Below are 22,832 nucleotides of genomic sequence, written 5' to 3'. Positions count from 1 at the left end.
CCTGTGAAGAACTAATCCTGCCCTCTAATAATAAATAGCTCACATTTATTGATCATTTACTATGTGCCAAGCCCTGTTATAAGGACTAAAGGTATTAATTCATTTAATTCTCATAGCAATCTTATGAGGTATCTATTAATATCTCATTTTACAGATGAAGAAATAGGCTTAGGAAAGTTAATGAAGTTTTCCAAGGTCTGCCGACAGGTCAGGAGCAGAGCCAGATTCGAATCCAAGCTTATAGAACCCTGAGCCTATGCTTTTAACTCTTGTACTAAAATACCTCAGTAAGATGATAAAACTTTAGCAGGGTCAGGTCCATGTCTGTGTATTTTTTAAAATATATTTTTATTGATTTCAGAGAGAAAGAGAGAGAAAAACATCAATAATGAGATAGAATCATTGATCGGCTGCCTCCTACAGGCCCCACACTGGGGACTGAGCCTGCAACTCGGGCATTTGCCCTTGACAGAAATCAAATCTGGGACCCTGCAGTCCAAAGGTTGACGCTATATCCACTTAGCCAAACCAGCTATACTCCTTTAGAGCATACTGAGGATCCTCTTCCTAATGGCCAGCACAGAACCTGGCATGCAATAGTTGTTCAATTTTTGAACACTTGATGAACATTTAAATGCTGCAAAAACGGCCGAAACCGGTTTGGCTCAGTGGATAGAGTGTTGGCCTGTGGACTGCAAGGTCCCAGGTTTGATTCTGGTCAAGGGCATGTACCTGGGTTGTGGGCACATCCCCAGTAGTCGGTGTGCAAGAGGCAGCTGATCGATGATTCTCTCTCATCAATGTTTCTAACTATCCCTCTCTCTTCCTCTTTGTAAAAAAATCAATAAAAAAATATATATTTTTTTAAATGCTGCAAAAATGAAGCTCCATCATGTGTGAAAGCAGTTAAACTTCAAAGAAATATTTGAAGCAACCCCATGCTCACTGCAGTATCCTATATGATAAAAGGCTAATATGCAAATCAATTGAATGGCAGAACAACCAGTAGCTATGACATGCACTGATCACCAGGGGGCAGATGCTGAACACAGGAGCTGCCCCCTGGTGGGCAGTGTGCTCCCACAGGGGGAGGGTCGCTCAGCCAGGAGCCAGGCTTATGGCTGGTCAGTGCAGCAGTGGTGGCAGGAGCCTCTCCTGCCTCCAGGGCAGCATTAAGGATATTCGACTACTGACTGACAGCATGTTGGGAATGTAAAATGATACAACTACTTTGGAAAACAACTACTTTAGCTGTTTTAAAAAGCCATTTTTTAAAAAGCTAAACATATACCCACTATATGATCCAGCCATTCATTGCACTTATAGGTATTTGCCCACAAAGACTGTACGTGAACAGTCATACTAGAATGAGAGAAAGGATTTCTATTTCAACCTAACCTTGGATTCAGGAAAATTACTGTACAGATTTCCTTCAATTTTGTAAAGTGGGGCCATTACTCCTTTTTATACCTCATGAAGCACATGTGTCAAACACAAGGCCTGCGGGCCAAATCCGTCCCGCCAGGCCTTGCAATGTGGCCTGCACTGCGCTGTCATCACTGCACTCCGCTGCGTTTCCATCACAATGACAGTTTATGACTGTTCAGTAAACCATTCGGCCCGCGATTTAGGCTGGATTTTAGATTTTGGCCCCTTCTCTGATTGAGTTCGACACCCCTATCATGAAGTGAGTAATGAGGAATGAACTGTAGAAGAGACTGTAAGACTGTTTTAGTTAATATAATTATTGATATCTCTAGGTAATTCCTTCCATTTATGGTATACAACTTTTTTCTTACATTTGCACAAGCATAATGAATTAATTAGAATGTAAAGCAGTAGGACAGTAATAAGGATTATCTTAAAAAACCATAGTAGAAGAGATTAAAAATTCTCTCTGGAATTCTTCTTACGAAATTATTTTGTAGCAAGGTAAGGAAACCTTTATTTTTTTATGTATTGAAAAATGTAGGGAAAAGTTTGTAGGGTACCATAAATATAAATAGTAAGAGTTGTAAAAGAAGGAACCTCTAAGTTAATTGTTTTGTAAGAAGGATTCTTTTATAATGAATTTTGCAATTTGTAATGTGTATTCAGTTTACATAGGTATTTTCCAATGAAAGTGCAGAGGCTTCAATAAAATTGTAGTAAACATAGTTCTGTAATGAAGACCAGGAAAATCTGAGAGACGTTTGAAATATTTTTCTAGGAAAGTATGTCCAATGCCTCCTGCTTTTTGTAAGGTCACTAAACATCTGTGACAGGACTGTGGGAATACATGAGGAGGCTGTTAGTGGTTATGGATTGTAAACATTTTTAACTTCCTGATGTAAAAATCATAAAGTTGAAAGAACTGTCTAATAAATCATCTAGTCCAACATTCTTTTATAGATGAAGCTGAGATCCAAAGATGGGACGTAGTTCACCTAAAGACAACAGAGCAAGTTAACTAAACTGGGTCAGGATCCTGATTTCCTGGCTACTAGTCTGGTACTTTTCCTCAGTACGTTATTGTGTTTTGTTCTATTTGTGTAGAATATGAGGGAACAGCTGTCATTTATAGTGAAGGTTAAGTGACATCAACTTCCAGAATTCTCCTTTCTGACTGCTTCTACTCAAGATCTGTCCTCCGTCCTCTGCTTTTATTTACACATTTGGAGAGCTCATGTACTCAGAACTTCAGTTATCACCTGTATTCAGATGATTCCCAAATCAGCATTGCCAATTCTTATCTTCCATTGGTGTTCCAGTCCTGTACTTCCATACTTCCATAGAATATCTCCCATAGGAATGAATGTGTCATAGTAATGACACCTGAATTCCACCATTTCCATATCATAGTGGCTTCAGTGTTGTTCTGGCCTCCCAGGCTAAATCATAAGAAATTTCTGTCTCCTCAAGCATGCTGTCATGGTGTCCTATACTTCCTTTAAAATTTCTCCTTGTTTAATTTTTTAAATTCTTTTAAAATTTTTCTTAGTGTGTACTAGACACTGTTAAGTGTCCTATACTTATTATATTCAATATTTTGTAAGCCTCACCCTGGTCCTAGAAGATAGGTGTTAAAAACAGATACTAATATCTTAATTTTACAGAAGAGAAAGCAGAAGTTCTAGAGCACATGTGTCAAACACAAGGCCCGCGGGCCAAATCCGTCCCGCCAGGCCTTGCAAAGTGGCCCGAACCGCGCTGTCATCACTGCACTCCGCTGCGTTTCCATCACAATGACAGTTTATGACTGTTCAGTAAACCATTCGGCCCACGATTTAGGCTGGATTTTAGATTTTGGCCCCTTCTCTGATTGAGTTCGACACCCCTATTCTAGAGAGTTGAAATAATTTGCCCAGGTTCACATACCCTGTTTCCCCGAAAATAAGACAGTATCTTATATTAATTTTTGCTTCCAAAGATGCGCTAGATCTTATTTTCAGGGGATGTCTTATTTTCCATGTGCTAGGTCTTATTTTCGGAGGATGTCTTATTTTCGGGGAAACACGGTAGTTCATAAACTACAGAGGAGGGACTCAAATCCACTGTCTGACTTCAGAACCTACCTCAGTTTTTAGTTACTGCACTATATTTCTACTATGGGGTTCAACCCATTCTTGTCCATTCCATACTGTTATCTCAGCCCAAGTTCCATGTTACTTCATAGATAGGTTAGTATAATAACATCTTAGCTGATCAACGTATCCTGAAACATATTTATTCATTTTATCTTGTGTTTTGCTGTCTGACCAAACAATTTAAAATATTTTCATTAAATCTACACTGTAAAGGTGCTGGTGTTCAATATTAGGCCAGAGCAGGTAAACAGACTGGATCCCAGTCTTTGAGAACCCATTTTAAATGAATGATTTGACCACACCATTTTCCCAAAGATGTATCTGAATCTTAGAGAGAGTGGGTTCTGTATATTACCTACCCTCATTGTTATCATCAGTTCAGGCCAGCCCCTAACAATCCTTCATTGATATGTTCTATGGCAGTGGTCGGCAAACCGCGGCTCGCGAGCCACATGTGGCTCTTTGGCCCCTTGAATGTCGCTCTTCCACAAAATACCATGCACGTACAGTGCGATTGAAACTTCATGGCCCATGCACAGAAGTTGGTTTTCGGCCTCGGCAAGTTTATTTTGAAGAAGTGGTTCTAACGCCCTGCCACATTCAAGGGGCAAAGAGCCCATGTGGTTTGCGAGCTATGGTTTGCTGACCACTGTTCTATGGTCACTGATCTTAGCACAACTCTTTATGGCCCAGTTTTCTTTCTCATCTTCACCCACATTAGGCTAGCTTCCTCCCTGCCTTAGCCATCTCAGCTGACCTCAGGAATTCCCATATTCCTGTCAACAGCTCTGCTGCTATTGTCTGATTTTCCTTTGAACACTTTCTACCTTGCTAAATCCAGAGGAATCCGCTTCTCTGATGACCTTTTTTGGCTAGGAGACAAGTTAACATTCTTTCTTCTAGCTGTCACACTAATGTTTAATTACTATCAATTAGCCATCTCTGCTCCTTTGATCACTTCCATCTGGCAGTCTGTTTTTTCCTAAGCCAGCTAGGTCTAATAACTACAGATCAAAGAAGTCATGTTTCTCCTCATGCAAATACAAGACTCAGACCTTACCATTACTACCCTGTTTCCCCGAAAATAAGACAGTGTCTTATATTAATTTTTTCTCCCAAAGTTGCACTAGGTCTTATTTTCAGGGGATGTCTTATCTTTCCATCCGCTAGGTCTTATTTTCGGAGGATGTCTTATTTTTGGGGAAACACGGTATGTATAATGTAAAGAAAGATCAATGCCATGAGTACTAACAGGGCCAGAGGAAATGAAGTGAGAAAGCAAGGGGACACAGAGAGTACATACTTGCTTCAATCCTGGGGGCTATCCACCAGTTCCCAGATGGATGCGTCAATGGGAAATGACCACTACCACAAGAGAGCAAAACCTAAGTCAGTTTCTCTCTCTGCTACATGGAAAACAAAGGCTAGAAGCAGTCAACCCATAATTATATTTTCAAGATTATGTAAAGATCATCTTTTTATAGGTAATTTGTACTAATTTGATTTGAATTAGGATCCAAACAAGATCCTCTCATTGCATTTGTTATATTTCAAGTCTTTTATTTCAGAGCAGTACTCCTCTCCTCCTTTTTTCATGCTATTAACTTGTAGAAATTTGGGCACGTTAGAGTTCAACCAGACAAACAGATAAATAGCAAACATATACTAAGACATTTATTGCAAGGAGTTGGTTTACTCAGTGTGGGGGCTGCAAGGCAAATTGGGAATCTGTAGGGCAAGCCATCAGGAAGGGCAGGCTGGAACTCTTGGGCCTGAATGGAAACTGCTATGCACAGGTAAAATTTCTTCTGGGAAGCCTTAATTCTACTCTTCAATTCTTTCAGCTGAATGAATCAGACCCATCTGGATTATCTAAGATAATCTCCCTTACTTGAAGTTAATTGTTTACAGACTTTAATTACATTTACAAAATACCTTCACCAGCGACACTTAGTCTTTGATTAAATAACTAGAGACTAAAATCTAGTGACACATAAAGATATCATACTGTGTCAGTTGCTATATAGACAGTCTACTATTAGGTAAATCCCACATTCTTTATCTGTTTTCTTCCTTGTGGTGTCATTCCTTTCCATAGTTCCTATAAACTCAGTTTGGCTTTGGAGGCTTGATTATATTCTGAGTGCCACTAATGGGTACTGAGTTTTAAGATAGAAAAACTTCACCCACCAGTAATATGTAGTCAAGTAGAGGTCTTGGCCTTTATCAGTGAAGTTAGCAATCCCTCTTCTAAGGGAATGTAATGAAGGGGTTATTAGTAAGAGGACATATAGAGCTGGGAGAAAGGGTAGGAATATTCTCTTACTTACATTAAAGTTTGAAGTGTTCCTCTGCTCTGGTTGCCACCTCATGACTGTTTCCCTCCATGTAGATGCAGGCTTCCCAGCTTACTTACTGAAGTGGTATTGTGAGTAAGATGGGTAGCCTGCATTTTGACTGACATCGTATACTCTAATCTACCTGCATTGGGGTTTCAGACACAAGGCAAGATCCTCTGTAGATAAAGCCATATTTTAGTTTAAATTAGGATCATGTTTGCCTCTGCCCAGACACTAAATACCAGTGATGAGTTTACATCATTTCTGATGTCTCCTAGCAGCATATAACTCATCCCACATTCCTTTCCAGATGTACTGCCCAGACATATTTTCCAAGCTGGGTCTTCAGATTTAGACATCTCTTCCTTATACCTCTACTATATTGAAGTTTCTGTTGTGTTCTTCTACTTATAGTATATCTTTAACAAGTTCTTTTATATATATATATATATATATATATATATATATATGCATATATACAAGAGAAAACAACATGATTTTAAAATATTTTGTTATGACACTATATGAAGTTTCATAACGTGTTTGTTATTACTATTATTTGTGATGTTGACTTTTGCTGAAACTATAATCTTCATAGGTAAAGTAATATACTTCTATTTGGTCTTTTGATATTCATAGCGATTTTACTTTTAATTTTGTCTTATTTTGATCACAGAAAAATGTCTTCAACTTAGATAAAGACTAAACCCAAATAAAATAACAATTTGAATAGTAATAAATAAAAGTCTTAGAAATGTCCCCAAAGGGTTCTGATTTCTAGATAATTATATTATTTGGTATGCAGAAGTCCACATTGCCAAAAAACCACCATAGATTTTGAAGACTAAAATAAAAATTCAAAGACTAAGGAACTAAAATTTTTGCCAACATTTATTGACTTTGTGGTTGCTGAGTGACTCAACTTTCTTTGACTTGACCACAATCCAAAACACACTGAAGTTTTAGTGTTAAAACAAATACTGCTGAAACCGGTTTGGCTCAGTGGTAGAGCGTCGGTCTGCGGACTGAAGGGTCCTGGGTTCGATTCCGGTCAGGGGCATGTACGTTGGTTGAGGGCACATTCCCGGTGGGGGGTGTGCAGGAGGCAGCTGGTCGATGTTTCTCTCTCATCGACGTTTCTATCTCTCTCTCTCCCTTCCTCTTTGTAAAAAATCAATAAAATATATTTTAAAAAAACAAAAACAAAAAAACAACAACAACAAATACTAATATGAGATTGCTCACAGAGGTGAGTCGGTGGCCACCTCAGAGACTAAAGTTCAAGTACAATAGCCTTTGCACATTCTTCTGGCTTGTTCACTGCTACAGTCTATACCCAAAGAAAGTCATCAAGAAAAAACAGTGTTTAAAATTTTTAAATTCTTGATTTTTAATTCTTGGCAATTAAACCAAAAACTAAGATACTACTCTGTGGGCCAACCAAAAAAGATTGTGCCAACTAGTTATGGCATCGAGGTAAAAGGATCATGACGCTATGGTGTCACTTGTGAGGGGAAGAAATTAATAGCAGTCTCAAAAGGGAAAACTAGAGAGGGGAAGACATAAAACTAGAGAAAAAAAGACGAATGGGCTATCTTGAATCTCCCACTTCCCATGAACTCTGAGATGGATTGAAATGTAGAATCTGAATCACAATAAAAGGATGTGTGTGTGTGTGTGTGTGTGTGTGTGTGTACTTGATCAACTTAAAATTAAGCTGATATCACCCTGTCTAGGTAGCTCAATTGGTAGAGCATTGTCATGATATGCCAAGGTTGCAGGTTCAAGCCCTGGTCAGAACATATACAAGAAGCAACAAATGAATGCATAAATGAGTGGAACAACAAATCCATGTCTTTCTCTCTTTCCCTTCCTCTTTCTCAAATCAATCAATAAAAACTTTAAAAATTAAGACCATATGAAGCAAGAATAGTCCCTCATGGTGAATATATATATATTTTTATATATATATATACACACACACACTATTGGGGTTTATAATTGTTTATAGTTCAACAACCATAGTTGTCTCTTACTTTTGCAAACAACAGACAGCTTTTACTTTGCATGAAAGTTAAAATACATCTACGTAAATAAGAGAGCAAAGAAGTTTTCTAAATACTTTTATTTTGGGCACAAATATTTATAAATTTTTGTTCTTGCTGGAAAATGGAGAGCTCGTGATAGATTTGTTAATGACATTAAAATGTGTATTGTTGTATAAAGGTAATGTACATTTTAGGTATGTTAATAATAAATTAAGGTCCTAATAAAGAAAAAATTAATAGATTAGTCTCAGCAGAAAAATTAGTTTTAAAGGAGGATAAGCTAGGGATATCAAAACAAAACAACTAGCTCCAGACATTTTTATACTGTGCAATCTTTTGATAAATAATGTTCAATTAAAGAATGTAATACCTTGCACATCTGATATATAGTAGATATTCACCAAATGTTTGTTAAACTTCATTGCTTTTTAACACAGTAATTTTCCTCAGTAATAATATCTATAACTCAGATAAAAATAGAAATTTCTAAGAGATTTTTTTTGTTTCTTGCAAAAGTATATTTTTCTACAGAAAATAGCATCAGCAGAAGAGAAAGAAAAGAAAATGTGTGTATGTTCTAAAAGGCAATTCCAACTCCAGTTATTCAGAGATGAATACTTTGACCCTCTCTGAATTTGTAGTATCTGCTGATGATATGCTGTCAATATCCTCAGCCTCATTATTTTTCTCTGTTTATTTTGGCTTTACAGAGATCAGGTCTCAAGTCACTGGAATCTCTATGGCCTTCAGTTACTAAACGTTTCCTTCCCTCTATTGCTCTTGCCTGGATCAGAAGGATATGCCAGGTGGTATAAATGTTTCCTTTTCAGAGCTGAGAAAGAGATCTGGGCTGTGGAGTCAATAGAGAAAGCCTTGGTTTTGGTGGTTTCTTGGCTCTCAACTCACCTGTTCTCAGGCAGCCTCGAGATCTCTTTACAAATGTTTGGATTAGATGTTTTAGATCCTTGTGCTTTGTTTGCTCCTTTCTCCCACTGGGATATTATTAGGACATAACAAAGCTAAAAAAGCTGTGGGAAGCTTTGGAGGCAGGAGGATAGGGTCCAGCGAGGATTATAGTAAAACAGGAATTCACTTTGGTTTCATTACCTACATAGTCCAAAGATAGCCCTGAGTTGATTCTAGTTAGGAAGCAAGGCTGGACTTTCTTGATTGTTCCTTTGGCCCTTTTAGTTTCCCCATTTGGGGCCAGGATATGTGTCAGGAAAGAAATCAGCCTCAGGTGTGTGCTCTCATTTTTTTCTCTTCTAAACTTCAGCTTCCATGCACCGAACTGTAGTTTTGGGCGGACTGTTGGGTTCTTCTGGCTTTTTATCCGTTTTCTTTGAGTCCTCACCAGAATTGCCATCGTCAGCCTTTTCCTCCTTCACTAATTTGGTTTCAATCATTTCCTTCTGCTCATTCTTGTTTGTAAAAGGGAAGGCCTTTACATACCTGTAGGCATAAGCATGAAAATAAAGTGAGAGGCTTCTCTGTAATACCTATAACGATAAATAACACTTTGCCTGTGATGGCCATATTGGCACAGCACACTGGGTACTTTATTTCTGAGAGATGCTAACACATGCAAGCTCAAATACATGAACACGTCCCCCCATTCTAATGGATTCACTTAGATTGGATAGAAATCGGACGGGCCAAATTTTGGGCTGACCTCACCACTCTCCCACCATAAGCAAATAATTGAAAATAAAGTAAAGCATATACATTTTCTCCTACATGTCAATCTTTTATTTATTTCTTTTCAAAGGGACAGCCAATAACCTATATTTAAAGACTGGCTGATATGCATGTGCTGATATAGTAGGAAAGATGGTGTGGTAGTGGGGAGCGGGGAGGTGAAGGAGAAAATATGCAGTATAAGAGAACTGCCATCTCCATAAGTTTGGAAAAACACAAGATAGGGACACAGCAAAGGTTACAAGGTAAATGATATTCTGACAACTCCACCTTTTGACGTAGCAAATGGCGAGACCAGCTGCAGCAGCAAAGAAGAGGAGTGCAAGCACTAGCAGAGCTGTGGGGACACCTGGAGGAAACAGAAACATGGCTTGTTCGTCCTTCACTTTTACATTGTTGTGCACTGCTCTTCTAACATTCATCTTTACCTGTGACCGAGACACAGATAGTGAAGGAGAAAAGCCTTCTCTGACCACACAGGGGCCACTTAGGATGTTGGGTCCACATCTACTTCTTTGCTTCTCACTTATAGAACCCTTGGCCCTGCCTCTCATACTCTTTCTATTCTATAAGTTGCAATATGACAGAAAGAGTCTGTTTTTTTCTGTGGCCTTGAGATGGTAAGTTTGGAGCTAATTAAGTATAAGACCCTTACTTTTAAATAAGAAAACCAAATCTCTGATAATATGCTATTAAGGAATATATTTTAAAAAGAACTTCTACACATTCATAGATAGTAATTTATTTTTTAAAGTTGAGTTTGAAAAGAAACTATTTCGTACTCATGATTTTTTAGTTTAATCATTATAGTTTTTTAGAGCTCAAGTTCTATATATATGAAAGTTGAGTTTGCATTAAGCTTTTATTTGTATTTGGACTTATTTGTATAGGTCCTGAGTGACTGATCTAGAGACAGCTAGTTTCTATGTATTATCTGTTAAAAATACACATACACATACACACACTGCAGACACAGAAGGCTTTACCTCCAAATCCAACATCTTCATTCTTGAATGCTGTTTCAATAGGTGATTCAGTTTCTGCAGATGTGGTAGTTTCTATAAAAACTTCTGTTATGCAAATTAATTTTGTTTTTCGTGGAGAAGCGGGAGCCAGAGTCCGAGTACGGGCAGGAGGAGGAGGAGTTGTAGTAGAGTAAGGTGTATCAGTAGTTAATGCTGAGTGTATTGTGTTACTATTAGTCATTTCTGTTATGTATGCTTCAGTTTGAGTGTTGAATATGGGATCTTTGGTGGTGGTAAGTTTTGGAAAACATGAGTTAATCCAAGTATCTGTAGGGAAGAAGAAACGAAATAAGAAGTAAATATTGTATTAGCCTCCTATTTGGTCTTCCTGCCTCTAGTCTTACTCCTCTCCAGACTTAGACCATAGCTGGAATGGTTTTCCAAATATGCAAATCTAATTATATCACTTGCTTAGAGTCCTTCAGTGACTGCCTATTGCATGGCCTATAAGGCCCTCCATGATTTGGTTCTGCTCATCTGATCAGTCTTTCTGTCATTCCTCCTATCATACTGAAATTCCTTCAGTTCTTTGATATGCTTTCTCTCACATTCCTTACAAGCCTTAGACCTTGATGCTTTCTTCAACCGCAGGACTCGTGGCCCCTCTTTACTTAGCTATCTTTTACTTGTCCATCAGGTCTCAGATTGAACACTTTCTTAGGGAGACTTGTCCCTAGGCATTTGTTCCTGTGCTTTTGTCATGGTTCTCGTTACACTCCTCCCCACTGGTCTGTCTTGGTCAGCATTATATGCACACTGTGCCTGTCAAAAATACATGGTTAATATTGGATGAATAAAGCAAGGAAGGAAAAGCAAAAGGAAGGAGTAGATAGGGAGACCACTTAAGAACAAAGATCTATTAAAACCAGATTTCTCTGTGCTCATCAAAAAGCGGAAGGAGCCTGGGTGTCATGGCTCAGTGGTTGAGCATCAACCTATGAACCAGGAGGTCATGGTTGGATTCCCAGTCAGGACATATACCTGGATTGTGGACTTAATCGCCAGTGTGGGACATAGAGGAGGCAGCTGATCAATGTTTCTTTCTCAACATTGATGTCTCTATCTCTCCCTCTCCTTTCCTCTCTGAAATCAATAAAAAATATTTTTTATAAAGGGGGGAAGAGAAGAGAAAAGGGAGAGAGAGGTTGCTTTTCAATCTGTTGAATGTGGTAGATATGAAACTACATTTATTAATCATTTTGCTCTGAGTCCCATAGCACTTCATTTAAAAATTTTATCAAACCCTCATTTATATAGGAGGAAACTGAAGTTCAGAGAAACTGAATGACTTGCCCAGAGTCACAGAGCTAGTAAATGGCAGAGCCATAAACATATATTTTATATGAATTTGCCCCTATTTAAAACCTCTAGTTATTTGTGGCAGGAGGTAGCATTAGCTAGAATGCTAACTATGAAGAAAAGTCATGCCATTCATTTTTGAAAATTAAATAATTTATCTGTCAAGGTCATGGATACTATAGTACTGATAAAACATTGGATTACACATGCATTCAGGCAGGATTTTATGCTATTCATTTATTTTCCTTTGAAAAGACCTCTGTTCACGTAGACATCATCCTTGACTTTCTCTGCCCTGAACTTTTAGCTATATTTTTCATTTTTGAGCAATGCTGAGTTCTTCCCTCAGAAACTGAATATTTTTTGAAAATATCAAGGGTAAAAAACTACTGAGCACAATATACTGTGTTGGGAACTGAAAATATAGACATAAATTAGGCATGGTTTCTGTTTTCGGGAGGACAGAGTATTTTGATAAGGATAGAGGGAGATCACTGGGGATTTACAAAAGGATACGGCATTTGGGCTGAGTTTTGAGGATTAATATGTTCATTCAACAAATATTTATTGAGCTTCAGCTTTGTGCAGGCACTATTCCAATTGCTAAGGACACGGTGTAACAAAAAAGACAAAAATCCCTGCTTGTAAGGGGCTTATATGCTTTTGGAAGGATTGAGATAATAATTTTTAAAGCCAGCAATGTCAAAAGATGGTAAATGTTGAGAAGACAGTTGAACAGGATGAAGATTAAACTGAAAAGAGTGAGCGATGGGGGACAGATACTCTGGATAGGATGATAAGAGAAATCCTCTTTGTGGAGGTGGTACTTAAGCTGAGACCTGAATGATGAAAAGTAACCAGTCCTTGAAGATCTAGGACAAAAGATTTGTAAAGAGAACAGGAAGTTCAAGAGCCTGAAGTTGAATGGACTCAGCATGTAGGGAGAAAAAGCCAGAATGGCTGGAACTGAGGAGCAAACATCTAGTATGAAAGGGAGAATAGAATATCCCAGTCAATAGGAATGGGCATGATCTAAGAATCCAGAAATTTGAAAGTGTAGTTGTGTTAGAAAAAGGAGAAGGAACACAGTGTGGCTGGAGCATAGGGTGTGTGTATGATTGGCATCATGGAATACTGCAAGCAAGAGATGAGTGTGGGAAGATAGTTTGGAGCCAGAGTATTGAGATTCATAATTGTCATGTTAAAGAATTGGAATTTATTCTTAGGAGCAGAATTTTTTACTGGGGCCTACAAACCGATATATAATAGTTCTCAACTGATATATGAGTTCTCATACATGTCCACTTTTATGTGCAAAAGGCTTTATAGTTTACATCGTATTCTGAAATGGGAAGTTATCCAAGGTTGTGGAGCAGAGGAGTAACATGATCATTAGTGGATGCAGTGGAGGATGAAATACAGAGAGCAGAGAGTACAATCTGGTAGCAAAGAAGGAATGCAATTGCATGGAAATAGGGAAATCCAAAAGTGTCTGAAATCCTCGAATTTAGATCTTAGAGACCTTCTAGGGAAGTGATTCTCACCCTGGTTGTGGGTTAGACTCATCTAGTGAGCTTTAAAAAAACATTGATGCCCAGGACCCACTCCAGGCCTATGTTATTGATGTACCGTTATCACCATGGAAGGTGCTACAGGGAACTAACATTTGAGATTTAAATCCTTGCTCTTTCCCTTATTGACTGCCCACAGCATGGTGCACTCTCAGCATTAGTTACCTCCCCTGCAGAGGAGAAATTATACACTTGTCTTTCCACTGTGGATCAATGAGAGAGTAAATATGTAGGAGCTAGCACAGTGAGTGGACAGAATAGATCAGATCTGTAAGAATTAGTTTCCTTTGCCTCCTTCATTAAATATAGTTAAGGCCACAGTGTGAGGGAGTAACAGCAGTCTGGTTCTGTGATCCCTAACTGGTCAAGGACACAATATCTCATTTGGAAGTGCTAGGACCTGGCTCTCCTCCCCCTCAAGCCTATAAATATAATTTCTCTAGGATGTGCCAAGTGCTCTGGTAGATATTAAACACAGAATGGGGTTGGAGTACAAGAGGAAAGGTAGGAGTAAGGAGTACAGTAGGTCCTCAGATTACATTGGAGATCGTTCCTACGGTGTGACATAACGCGATTTTTGCCATAAGTCGGAACCCACCTACATAAGCACCTACATCATTCACATGGAGCACATACACAGCAGTAATGAAGTGAAACAGAAAAAAAAAAATTAAAAGAAAGATAACAATTCCTGACCTTTACTTGTGGTAAATAAATAATAAAAAACACAAAGCATATATGTACATATGTTGAAATGACAGAACTTTTATATATATATAAATAAATGAGAAATGGTGATGTATATCAAGTCTGACGTAACCCAAGGACTGTCGGTATAGGAAGGATTCCTGGAAAAGATGGCACTTGAGATGTGAATAAAGAGAAGGAGTTAGCCAAGTAGAAGAGGACAGGCACTGTGGCAGAGGGAACAGTATGAAACACATGGTGCCCACAGAGCTTTCAAAGCACTTTGGTCTGATCTCCAAAGTTCACAAAGAGCAATAAGAAAGACAAATTAGGCCGGGACCGGTTTGGCTCAATGGATAGAGCGTCAGCTTGGGGACTGAAGGGTCCCGGGTCGGTCAAGGGCATGTACCTTGGTTGCGGGCATATCCCCAGTGGGGGGTGTGCAAGAGGCAGCTGATCGATGACTCTCTCTCATCGATGTTTCTGGCTCTCTATCTCTCTCCCTTCCTCTCTGTACAAAATCAATAAAATATATTTTAAAAAAAAGAAAGAAAGAAAGAAAGACAAATTAGGATAAGGTGGAGAATCAGGGTTAAAGTTTCTGTGATCCCCAGACCTCACAAGGTAAAAATAAAAAAGTTAGAAAAATAAAGAAACATGGGGTAAGTTTGGGATTAACATTTGGATGAGGGTTTAGATAATTCTGATCCTCACAAACAGAAGCAGGTAAACCTGACTGTTAAAAATGATAATATAATCACACAGAGCAGTGAATTTTGTCAAGTTGCTTTTGTACACAATTCTTTGGCAGTACATCTTTAGAGGGATGTCTTCTAAGGACTAAAAGAAATGCAAAGAAACCTTAAATTGCACTCAGTTGGTTTATTCCTAATGTTGATTTTGTAATTTTGAAACTATTATAGAATAAGAAAGTATATTAATATTATTTATTGGGGACTAAGATGTTCCATATAAGAAAAAATAAATACAAGTCATGTATCAGAAATGTATACTTGAAACCTATATAATTTTATTAACCAATGCCATCCCAATACATTTAATTTAAAAATGAAAACAAAAACACATAAGAAAATAAATATTTTGCCCTCCTCTCCCATATAATAACCCATTCCAGCAAGGATCATCAATGGCTGTTTAAACTATTAGGTAAAAGATAGTTGGGGGCGAAGGGGTCAGAATAGTTGTATGATACCAAAATATCACACAGATTACCTACTCATTCCAAAGGGGAAAGTGTATTTTGGAGTTCATCAGAGAGGTCTGTCAGTCACTATCTTAGTAAAATTATCAAAAATTAGCATATTGAGCCCTAACCAGTTTCGCTCAGTGGATAGAGCGAACTCAAGGGTCCCAAGTTTGATTCCGGTCAAGGGCCTGTACCTTGGTTGCGGACACATTCCCAGTAAGGGGTGTGCAGGAGGCAGCTGATTGATGTTTCTCTTTCATCTATGTTTCTAACTCTTTCCCTCTCTCTTTTCTCTTTGTAAAAAAATCAGTAAATATATTTTAAAAATTATCATTAAGTGCCTTTTTGACATTAAGTGCCTTTTGTTGGAATGTTATCCAGAGTACATAATATCATCTGTGAAAGATTTTTGCCAAAAATATCAATAAGCATCTAATTAAGCCTCTACACCTAACTTTAAGTTTACAGGAAATACATGGAATAGAAGTACAAGTTAAATAAAGCTGTGGGGAAACACAAATCCCTCTTTCCCTGGCTCTTTTTTGTTGAGTCTCGAGCAAGGATGTCAAACTCAAAGGCTAACATGGGCCAAATAAACAAGGTTTAAGTTTATGTGGGCCGCAAAAAAACAAAAGCTTCAATTTTCTTAGAAACGTAGGTTTATTTTGATAGAGACATGCTGAATACAAAGAGCTTAAATAAATGAGTAATCTTTAACATAAAACAATAGAACATTTACTAAATTAATATTTTTTTCTTGAACATTAATTTCCCAGACGCTGGATAACAAATTAATAAACGTAATGCAAATAAACCTCATTTTCTTGTTCTCTGAAAGTGAATTATTTCCTTTTGCGCACACTAAACAAGTCAGTCCAAGACCAATAATGTGGTAAACGTCCGTGATGAGAGAATCATGGTTCGACTGTCTCCTGCGTACTCCTCAATGGGGATCGAGCCCGCAAGCCAGGCATGTGTCCTTGACTGGAATAGAACCTGAGACCCTTCGATCTGCAAGCCGACACTCTATCCAGTGAGCCAAACCAGCCAGGGCAAGTTACAAAATTTTTATTAAAACATTTTTTACATACTGTTATATTGTGCTGGGCCGCAAAAATATTGTTGTGCGCCACATGTGGTGTTTGACATACTTGGTCTAGAGGGCCAAGTTATCATATTATCACATTGACATCTGGCAGGAAGGCCAGGCAGTTAAAAGTCTAGGCCATTTGACAGGCATGGGCTGGCTATGAGATAAATAGTCATGTGAATCACCAATTCCCCAGCAAAAAGTGGTAGGTTGAAGAGGCAGAGGAGAGAAGGGTAGAGAAAAAAAAATATTGGAAGAAGCTTTATGTTCCAGTCATATGACTGTAGGACTTTAAACAAACCGAATCTCCATTCTGAACTATAATAGTGTCATCTCTGGAGTGAGGGAAGTAGACAAATCATTTCCCAGGATCCTTCCTATGCCAAAGCCTCCTGGTTCAGAGAACTGCTTGGACCCTCTGATGCCTTTGGGAAACATAATATTGTTGATGCACATTTATCTCTTGGATGTTGGAGAATGATTTCGGAATCGATCCTTGTGTATGACCACTCAGTTGTATGACCTTTAGAAGGTTAGGTTTTTTTAGTATGTGTTAAGAGTAATAAATCAGGAAGAGTTTCTTAAGACAAACTGAAAACTAGCATTTAGTAAAAGCAAAACCTTTCTGAGAAGGTAGTTAAACCTGGGAAGGTAAAGCACTAAGGCTAAGGTGACCAAGGTCTCCAAGGAGGTTAAAGGATGACTGTGTGTCCATCAGAAAATCAGTTCTACTTTCTAGATTCAACCACTTCCTTCATAAAATGGAGATTGGGTCTTGTTATAAAAAATATCAAATTTGAATTTCTTTTCCCATGAAAGAATAGGATAACAGAAAGAGCACTATTTTAGAGTTAGACTTGTGTTTGAGTCTTTAGAGTAATAAGATCTTAGACAACTGTAGTTACATCTTCTGAGATAAGTTATTTTCTGCAAAATAGGGATGACAAAGCATACCTCATAGGGAGATTGTCAAGGTTCAGTGAGATAACTTAATACATTACTTTGTCTATAGTGATATTTCCTTCTCTTTTTCCTGTTAATTTTACAGGGTGGAGTGGAGAAGTGGTAGAGCCTTCTGGGATGCCCTTTCCCTGATGCTGTCAGTCAATCATATTTTTCTTTCTTTTTTAAAAAAAATATATTTTATTGATTTTTTACAGAGAGGAAGAGAGGGGGATAGAGAACTAGAAACGTCGATGAGAGAGAAACATCGACCAGCTGCCTCTTAAACACCCCTTACTGGGGATGTGCCCACAACCAATGTACATGCCCCCGACCGGAACCGAACTCGGGACCTTTCAGTCCTCAGACCGACGCTCTACCACTGAGCCAAACCGGTTTCGGCAGTCAATCATATTTTTCCTAACTTTTTTTCTCCTAGGGGCACTCTACCACTTCTAGTTTTGTCACAGAGTGAGTCTTTGGAGGGTTAAACAACCATTACAATGATTGCTGCTGCTCAAGGTCACTCTTCTCCGACACATCATAGAGCTAGCAAAACCCAGAGAAGATAGCACATGGAAAGACTGCAGATCTGACTTACCAGATGAGTTGTGACAATAGGTCCTGAACCTTTGTTGTGGTGAATTTCTCCAAACCAGGACACCCACCCCGTTCTTTCCACACCTTGGGTTTGGATGAATCCGAGGGATGACTAAGACCTGATCTGCAACCCATCCATAGCTGTAACAGAATACATATTAGACATATTAGTTGAATGGATACATTTGTCTCTATGGCTGAACAAGAACACAGAGCCAAAAGAGCTCCGACCATGTTTGTGAATCCAGCTGTTTCTTACCTGCAAGTCTCAAAGCCAGAATTCCATGCTGCTTCAACCTGACTTTTGCTGGCCAAAGTTAGTCCCATCAGCCCACAAGCCTCATTGGCTTCTGTGAAATTCAGCTGCTCATTCGTCTTTTTGGTCAAAAGGGTGACTCCCATAATTCTGCAGTGCACTAAGAAGGAAAGCTCTGCAAAGGAATCACATACATCCTCAGTTTGCTGCTCTCCCTGTTCATAGCCCTTAGGCTCCTCGTCCCAGCACAGCATTATAGCCTTGATGCAGCAGTGAGGTCATTGTGGTTGGGACTGAAGTTTAGGAATGACAGGACACAGGCTAGACATTTCCCACAAGGACATCCTGCTGGGTTAGGTGGGTGCTTGGTCGGATCCAAGCTGTACCTCTCATTAGACCCGAGTCCACTCTATCACACTGCATTAAGGTGCCTTGTCCATTACATGGAGAAGGCCTCAGCTACTAGTTCCTGGGCTGGGGTCTAGATGATGCTGTTGCTACAGACCCTTTGGAGTCTATTAAATGAAGAGTCCGAGAATTTGAGAAAGATAGAATTCAGGGCTAATAGAATAGTGACACTCCAAATTAATGTACTTTGGAGATACCACTATTTCTGAGATGGGCTGAAAAATGGTGCATTTGTTATATGAGCTTCCTCAGTCTCAAGTATCCTCTGACCATTGGGGGGCAGACTTACTCAGAAGTTCCTGGAGGAGCTGGGCAGTAAACCTGGCATGGCAGAGAAACTAAATGATTGAGTTTTAGAATCAGACCTGGATTTGAATCTACCTATGTCACTTGTTAGTTCTGTGACCTTAGGCTAGTTATTTCATCTCAGCCTCAGTTCCCTTACTTATAAAACTGAGAGGGTAATAATATGAATTTTATAGGGCAGTGAAAGTTAAATGATTTACTTCCAATAAAAAAAATTAGCATAGTGCCTGCTACACAGTAGTTACTCATTAAATCATAAATAACATTATCATTATCTTCAAAGCAGTTGAATAGTTAACATGTGAATATTTTACTCAAAATTTAATGAATCTGAGAGTTGTTTTGATCCCTTCCCTCAGAGTTCTAAGATTTATAGACTTGTATGAAATTGTGAGCTGCATTGCATTCAGGTATATTATTTCTATTGGGCTTAATCCACAAAAGTTCATAAAAGAGCATTTCAATCTCCCAAGTAATTGCCTGTACACAGATCTGTGCATTGGATGCCCAGTCAAATGCTTTGAACACTTTCTAGGTTAGCATTTAAAGGAAGTTTCTTCTTGAAAACATGGAGGGAGCATTTCTAAGTCCTCCAGGTGATCTTGCTCTGCTCTGGATCAGAGGACAGCAGGAAGGAATACATATATTATGTACAATATTTGTGATGGCCTTGTTTGCTGTCAGATCCTGCTCTCACCAAAAGAGAGACCTGAGAACCAACACTCCAATGTGAGTGTTGTGACAAAATAGCCTCTATATTAATACCAATAAAATTCATACTTCTATAATCTGTTGATGCTACTTGTGTCAAACCCTATCTCTTTAAAAAAAATATATTATTTATTTAATTAAATTTATTTATTTATTTACTTACCCAGTCTCTTTTTAACTAAAAATTGAGGCTCAGGGAGATTAAATAACTTTCCCAAGCCCAAGGATACAGAACAACTAGGTGGCAAATTGAGGGCACAAACCCAATTATAACTGACTAAAACCCCAGTTCTTAACTCAGACACTGTTCTGCTTCTCACTGTGCTATGAGGAAAAGATGAACACACACACACACACACACACAACTAGAGCTGAAATTTTGAAACACATCATTTGTCCTAGAATTTGGCTCATTTAGCCCATGAGTGTGCTATTGCTCAAACCTCTTAGGGCTGTTTTCTTTGGTGGGGGGATACTTGTAGGCTTATTAATTACACTATAAAGTAGTCTTGATACTCTCCATCATACCTCATTTTTACTCTAAATAGTAGTAGTAGTAGTAGTAGTAGTAGTAGTAGTAGTAGTAATGATAGGCCTATCTTGGCAATGGACCTAGCTTTGATTATTTCTTGTAATGTTAGTTAGCTGTGGGACCTTGGACAAGTTAGCGTTCTCATCTATAAAATTCTTCTTCATAGAATTTGGTCAGAATTAATTTAGATAACGTGTACCTAGCAAAGACTGGGTCTATAGCAGGCAGTTAACAAATATTAGGCAAATTTAAGCTTTTTTATTTTATTAAAGATAAATCTAGGGAACTGGTATTTAAGGGATATGCCAGTAATCTCTTAAGAGTTTCCAGGAGACAACAGGCATAATAGAAATAGTATATGTTTAGCAGACAGAGCTGAATTCAAACCCAAGCTTTCTTACTTACTACCTGTGTGACATTAGGCAAGTCACTTGGCCTCACCGAACCTGTTTCTTCATCTATAAAATGTCTTCTTGAGATATAGTCTCAAGCATAGAACACATAATTTTCCTTTTAAAGTGCTCAGATTTTTATTTTCCCAGAGTTGTAATGAGTGATTTGTGTTTACAATTTTTTTTTGCCTAAAAGCAGAATGAGGTTAACATTTAGGCATCTCAAAAGCCCAGAAACCACTTCTAGTCATCCCTTTTTCATATATAATACACACACACACACACACACACACACACACACACACACGCTTAATTCTGAATCTCTACATAATAGGTCCTCAAGGATACTGTCTCCCATCCTCATCCACTCACCTTCATCAGCCACCTTTTCCTTAATCATGGTTCTGAATAACTCAGTTGTTTCCAACAATTTATTTTCCTTAGAAAATCTTTACCATTATTGGCAATGGTCCAAAGTGTGTGATAGAGTCATTGCCAAAGAACAATTTCCAAAATAGCTTGAGTAATGGCAACATTTTGGGGGAAAGTGAATAGTTTTCTCAGGGGGATTTCAAAGAGAACCAACTATTTGACAGTAACAGTTCTGGTATTTGAAAAAAAAAATTATATAACTCTAGCCTCCTTTGTAATATTAAATACAACAATATGTGAATCAACTCTGGATGTCTGTTCCCAACATATTTTATATCTCAGGGCAGCTTCCACATAGGAATACTCAAATTTCTTTTAATGTACTTAGAGTTTCATTTTGCCCAGAGCTAAAATGAGTATTTTGTGGTTATAGTTTTTGCCTACAATGCAGAATGAGGTTACCATTTAGGCTTCTCATAGCCCAGAAATCATTTCAAATCATTCCTTTTGTAGACAGCTGATGGCTAATTTTCAAACCTATATTTCACAATTTTTCCAGTTAATTTGCTATTTACTATATATTAAAAACATATGCATCCCATGATAATATAATAAAATTAAAATAATTATATTTCACTTTAAAATATATAAAACAGGCCAATATTCTGTAAAAGTTAGCTATTTTCCTTGGGCTTAGAGATTGCTTAAAAATGTTTACAATCATGATATGCTTCTTCAATGAAACATTTTTAAAACTAATGATCTCACCCTAGCTGGTTTGGGTCAATGGATAGAGTCAGCCTGTGGACTGAAGGGTCCCGGATTCAATTTGGTCAAGGGAAAAATCCTCGGTTGCAGGTGCAATCTCCAGCCCTTGTCAGGGTGCATGTGAGAGGCAATCGATTGATGTGTCTCTCTCACATAGATGCTTCTCTCTCTGTCTCTTCCTTTCCCTTTCCCTCTCTACAATAAATAAATAAATAAATAAATAAATAAATAAATAAATAAATAAAAATAAAAATAAATCTGGAAAAATATCCCCTGGTGAGGATTAAAGAAATAAAATAAAAACAAATTATATATCCTTAATGTTTTGTTTTAAAATATTCTCAATAAAAGTAGTCCATAGCCACAAATAAAAGTAAAGATAACATAAAGGTAAAATATAAATGATTTTGGTGAAATTGACAATATGGTGAAGATCTTCTATGTACATTCTCCCCACTCCCAGTAAAGAATTTGGTAGACTTAGGATAGGTTGTAAGATCTTGCCTTACCTCAGGTTGGCATTCTGCTAAGAAACCTACCTTGTGCCTGGAGAGAGCCTTGACCCAAGAGCCTTGTGGTCCAGATGGAGGCAAGAAGCAACACCAGACTGAAATACTTGATCATTGTGCCAACCCCTTCAGAGCCAGAGAAACACCTCAGACAGCCACTGGCAATAACTAAGGCATGCAATCACCAGTCTGGATGGAGACTTCTGGAAATATGTTGGGGGCCTCACTGCTCCACTTCATAATCGAGACATCCGGATTTCCCTGTTTTCAAGCTTCTGACTTGTCAAGGTCACTGGGGGAAATGAGTGACGCCCCTTGAATGCTCAGGCTGTACTTTGTGGATAGCTTTCTGGAAAATTTAGCTAATGCTGACTCAGAAAGCACAGAAATGAGGAAGGCAGATAGCACAATGTGAACTGCTGACGGTTTTCCCAATTCCCATATTCCCTGCCACTGCCCACTACCCCCACCAGGTCAGTTCTCACACATCCACTGCTATTGCCTGT

At 38.3% G+C, this 22,832-nt stretch overlaps 1 protein-coding gene and 1 long non-coding RNA gene across 2 annotated transcripts; both read right to left on the bottom strand.

Moving 5' to 3' along the window:
- Window positions 1-6,783: 6,783 nt before the first annotated feature.
- LOC118712947 lies at window positions 6,784-7,777 on the bottom strand. Its single transcript, XR_004986186.2, has 2 exons — window positions 7,133-7,777; window positions 6,784-6,885 (listed from the first exon to the last, which is right to left on the bottom strand). It is a non-coding gene; the product is annotated as an uncharacterized LOC118712947 (long non-coding RNA).
- Window positions 7,778-8,015: 238 nt separating this feature from the next.
- LYVE1 (lymphatic vessel endothelial hyaluronan receptor 1) lies at window positions 8,016-22,638 on the bottom strand. The gene is made up of 6 exons (XM_036427354.2): window positions 22,357-22,638; window positions 18,332-18,503; window positions 18,074-18,213; window positions 10,638-10,943; window positions 9,922-10,000; window positions 8,016-9,405 (listed from the first exon to the last, which is right to left on the bottom strand). Exons 1-6 carry the CDS (start codon window positions 22,439-22,441, stop codon window positions 9,219-9,221), a joined length of 969 nt encoding a protein of 322 aa, XP_036283247.1. The 5' UTR covers window positions 22,442-22,638; the 3' UTR covers window positions 8,016-9,218.
- Between the last annotated feature and the right edge of the window lie 194 nt (window positions 22,639-22,832).

The sequence above is a fragment of the Pipistrellus kuhlii genome, unplaced genomic scaffold (assembly GCF_014108245.1).
Source record: "Pipistrellus kuhlii isolate mPipKuh1 unplaced genomic scaffold, mPipKuh1.p scaffold_m20_p_9, whole genome shotgun sequence".
Classification (NCBI taxonomy): Eukaryota; Metazoa; Chordata; class Mammalia; order Chiroptera; family Vespertilionidae; genus Pipistrellus; species Pipistrellus kuhlii.
This window is presented reverse-complemented; position numbering and strand designations above follow the sequence as displayed.